The sequence below is a fragment of the Aptenodytes forsteri genome, unplaced genomic scaffold, assembly GCF_000699145.1.
Source record: "Aptenodytes forsteri isolate BGI_AS27 unplaced genomic scaffold, ASM69914v1 Scaffold454, whole genome shotgun sequence".
NCBI classification, from domain to species: domain Eukaryota; kingdom Metazoa; phylum Chordata; class Aves; order Sphenisciformes; family Spheniscidae; genus Aptenodytes; species Aptenodytes forsteri.
The window spans coordinates 178,286-181,641 of NW_008795713.1; the positions used below are offsets into that span (position 1 = coordinate 178,286).

The 3,356-nt window shown below is 62.3% G+C and overlaps 1 protein-coding gene across 1 annotated transcript; it reads left to right on the top strand.

The window, feature by feature from the left end:
* Nucleotides 1–226: 226 nt before the first annotated feature.
* On the top strand, nucleotides 227–3,296 carry LOC109279595 (natural killer cell receptor 2B4-like; the record flags this gene model as incomplete). The annotated part of the gene is made up of 3 exons (XM_019473183.1): nucleotides 227–296; nucleotides 2,603–2,923; nucleotides 3,076–3,296. Coding segments are annotated over exons 1-3 (612 nt in total), but the record flags the coding sequence as incomplete, so codon positions are not given.
* Between the last annotated feature and the right edge of the window lie 60 nt (nucleotides 3,297–3,356).

Sequence of the window (3,356 nt, forward strand, 5' to 3'; positions counted from 1 at the left end):
AAGGCGGCAAAGGCGAGAATATGGCGGCAGGTGGGGGGAAGGGGGGGGAGGGGTTGGGGGGGGGGGGAACAGCGGGGGGGGAGTGGCAGCGTGGAGGAGATCACACAGAGGCGGAGGGTGCAAAGGAACTGCAGGCGGGAGAGGAAGTTGCTGCTGGACAGTCGCCGGCTCTGAGGGGTTTCGCAGCTCTCTGGCTGCGGGGAGCTCGCTCGGGTGCCGTCCGGAGATGCACCGGCATGGGGGTCCTTGGTGCCCGCTGACACTGTTGGTGCTGCTGGCTGCAGCTGGCGGCCAAGGTGAGAAGGGGAAGCGGTGCCAGGCTTGCCAGGAGGATGTGGGCTCGCTTGGCCTCGTGGTACAGAGGGGAGGCTGGCGGTGGGTGAGCCCTGCTGCCTGCACTGGTGCTGGCAGCGTTTGCAGGCAGGGCAGGAGGGATGCACGGACAGGGAGGTGTTGCTGCTGCTTGTTCGGGGAGCTGGGTGCCGGGGAAAAGCTGGCCGTGCTGCTGGCATGAAGGCATCCACAGGCACCCAGTCCGGGGAGGGCAGCGGGGTCACGGGCAGCGAGCCGGGCTTGGGGTCCCTGGAGAGATGGAGCGGGGCTGGGTGGGGTTTTTTTTGGCTTTTCTTCTTTTTCTGCCCGGAGCAGGTAGAGCCAGGACAGCTCTCGTGCAGGGCCAGTTCTCCTTTGCAGGCAGCATTGCTGCCTGCAGCACACGGGGCTCGTGCAAAAGAAGTCACTTCCCTGCCAGAGCAGCGCCCACACCCTGAGGCCGGCGCTGACCTTTCCTGTGTCCAGCTTTTCAAGGCCAGGTCTCTCTGCTGAACAAACACAGCACCTTTCCCCTATGATTTCAGTGGAGCTGGTGGTGGCTGAGGGTCTTCTTCCTAAAAACAGCGACTTCTGCGCAAGGGGAGCGGAGAAACGCCCAGGTTCGGGGGCCAGCTTGGTGCCTGGAGCATCTCCCGGCCGCATCTCTGTATCCCCCATTGTGCCACCCTTCCCTGCTCTCGGGGAGACCGGGGGAGCATCAGCTCCACCTTCCCTCTCTCGTCACGCTAAGACGCGTCTCCCTGCCCCATGGCCCACCCTGATGGTGCAGGGCTGGGGGGCACTCGTTGCTCAGGGGTGCACAAGATGGTGTGTTTCTTGCTCGAAGCAGCAGAGCCTGCAGCAACCACCGGCTCAGCTGAGCTGCAAAACCTCCCGACAGGTGCTGGCGTGGTTAACCTGCGGTGTGCTGCACTGGCCCAGCCCCAGCGCTTGCGCCGGCTGTAGGCAGCGGGCTACGATCACACTTCCAGACTGCGTGGTGTATTTTTGCATCATTTCTTCGCCGACTCTGCACGCCCACTGCCCTGGCAATCTCTGTCCACGCGCAGCTCCTTGCTGGGCCAGCTCCAGGAGCCTAGGATGAGGGCATTAAGGTGCCCTCACATCTTTCTTGCAGCACTGGATGCCTGCAAAGCGGTATTTAGCAATAGTCCCTGTTTCTTGCAGGCTGTTAAGTACCTGGAGTGGTGGGAAGGGCCCCCTTTGTAATGAGCGGCAGGTCCCAGGTGTGAGCCACCACGGGTGGGAACTGATAAATAGTGCCTGCTCCCCAGCCTGCTCCTTCGTTTCCCCAGGGGAGGATGCTTCGGCCTTTGCTTGCTCTGGCCTCTTGTATTCCTAGATTTGCTGAGTATAGGGATGTCCCTTCTGCACGCCAGGGTCTGGTGAGGGCAGGCATCCTCATGCCCGCGGCTTTGCAAAGACAAGGTTTAAGCTGGAGTTGCTTGAGGTCTCCTGGCCATGCCAGGAGATAACAAAGCTGGTGGCTCCGCAGTTGCCCTCCGAGCATGGCTCGGTGTTCGGGTCAGTTGCATGGAGGCAAAGCCCTGCCGGGGGCTGCGGGATGGGTGGGCTAAAGCTGAGCTTCCGGAGGCTGATGCTTGCCTCGACGGCCGTGCAAGCTGGGCTTTGCCGAGGGCTGCAAGATGGGTTGTTGTGTGGGGCTGTACCGTGCAAAGTCCACCCATGGCTGAGGCAGCCCCCGGTGCTGCCCTGACCACACACAGACATGAGGAAGCGGCGAGGCTGCGCGCACACTCGGTCCCGGTGGCTGCGGGTGTTAGTTCGTTTCAGGGGCTTTTTTATCTCGCCTCTGCCAGAGCTCTTGACATCCGGGGCTGCACTGAAAAGAGGGAGGCAAGCACAGAAACTCAAGAAAAAAGGGTCCAGTGGGCAAAATTCCTACTGTTCCCCAGGCTGGACAGGCAAGGAAGGAGCTGGGGCAGAAATGAGCAACCAGATGCTATGATCAGAGGGTCTGCAGCCATCCCTGCTCTGGGCAGGGCAGAGGATATTGCATAAGCATCTGCAACGTGCGGCCAGAGCAGCGGGTGCGGAAAGATACACAACCAGCCTGGGATGGTGCAGAGAGAAGGGTACCCCCAAGATGGCGATGGGGAACCAGGATGAGCTCGCCCCGGGGAGCAGGAGAGGCCCTGCTGGGGGCTGCGGGTCTGGGGCACGGGTGGGCTCCAGCAACCATGCCCCCTCCCCAGTCATGGAGGATCCGCTGGGGCCGCAGTCCCTCACTCAGCCCTCTCCGCTTTAGAACCCCTGGAGTGCCGGGAACAAGCCGTGCCTGCCGACAGCGTGCTGCAGCTGCTGCCGGAGAAACCCCCGCAGGGATGGACAAAGGTCAAGTGGAGAGTGAGACTGGATGGAGGGCGCTTCCATCGGATCCTGACGGCTGAGAAGAGTGAAGTTGCCTCATCCTCCAAGGGTCTTTTTTCTGGGAGAGCTGTTTTTCAGCAGGAGACCCTCTCCCTGTGGATCAGCCCGGTCAGCACGGCAGACAGTGGGGTCTATAGGGCAGATTTTGAGGACACATTAGGCATTGTTACTGCCCTGTGCTTCCGCGTGTCGGTATGGGGTGAGTAGCTGGTAGGGCAGAATTTGAGGACACATCATCACGCATTGTTACTGTCCTGTGCTTCCGCGTGTCGGTATGGGGTGAGTAGCTGGGTCCCCATCACCCCGTCACCCTCTCCTCCCTGGCCCTTCTCACCAGCTCTGTCCCCGCAGAGCCCGTCCGCCAGCCGCACGTGGACGCACGCATCCTGCACTGGGAGCAGGGCCTGTGCAACCTCTCGCTGGTCTGCACCGTAGCGGGCGCCAGCAATGTCTCCTACAACTGGTCCTGCACTGGGGGTCCCCCGGGAGCCCTGGAGCACCAGCCCTGGCCGCACCTGCAGGTCCACGGGGACGCCGACCCCACCGTCTGCTGCTGCAACGCGAGCAACCCGGTGAGCTGGAGCACGGCCAGCACCAATGTTGTGGCAGCCTGCCGCGCTGCGGCCCCAGGT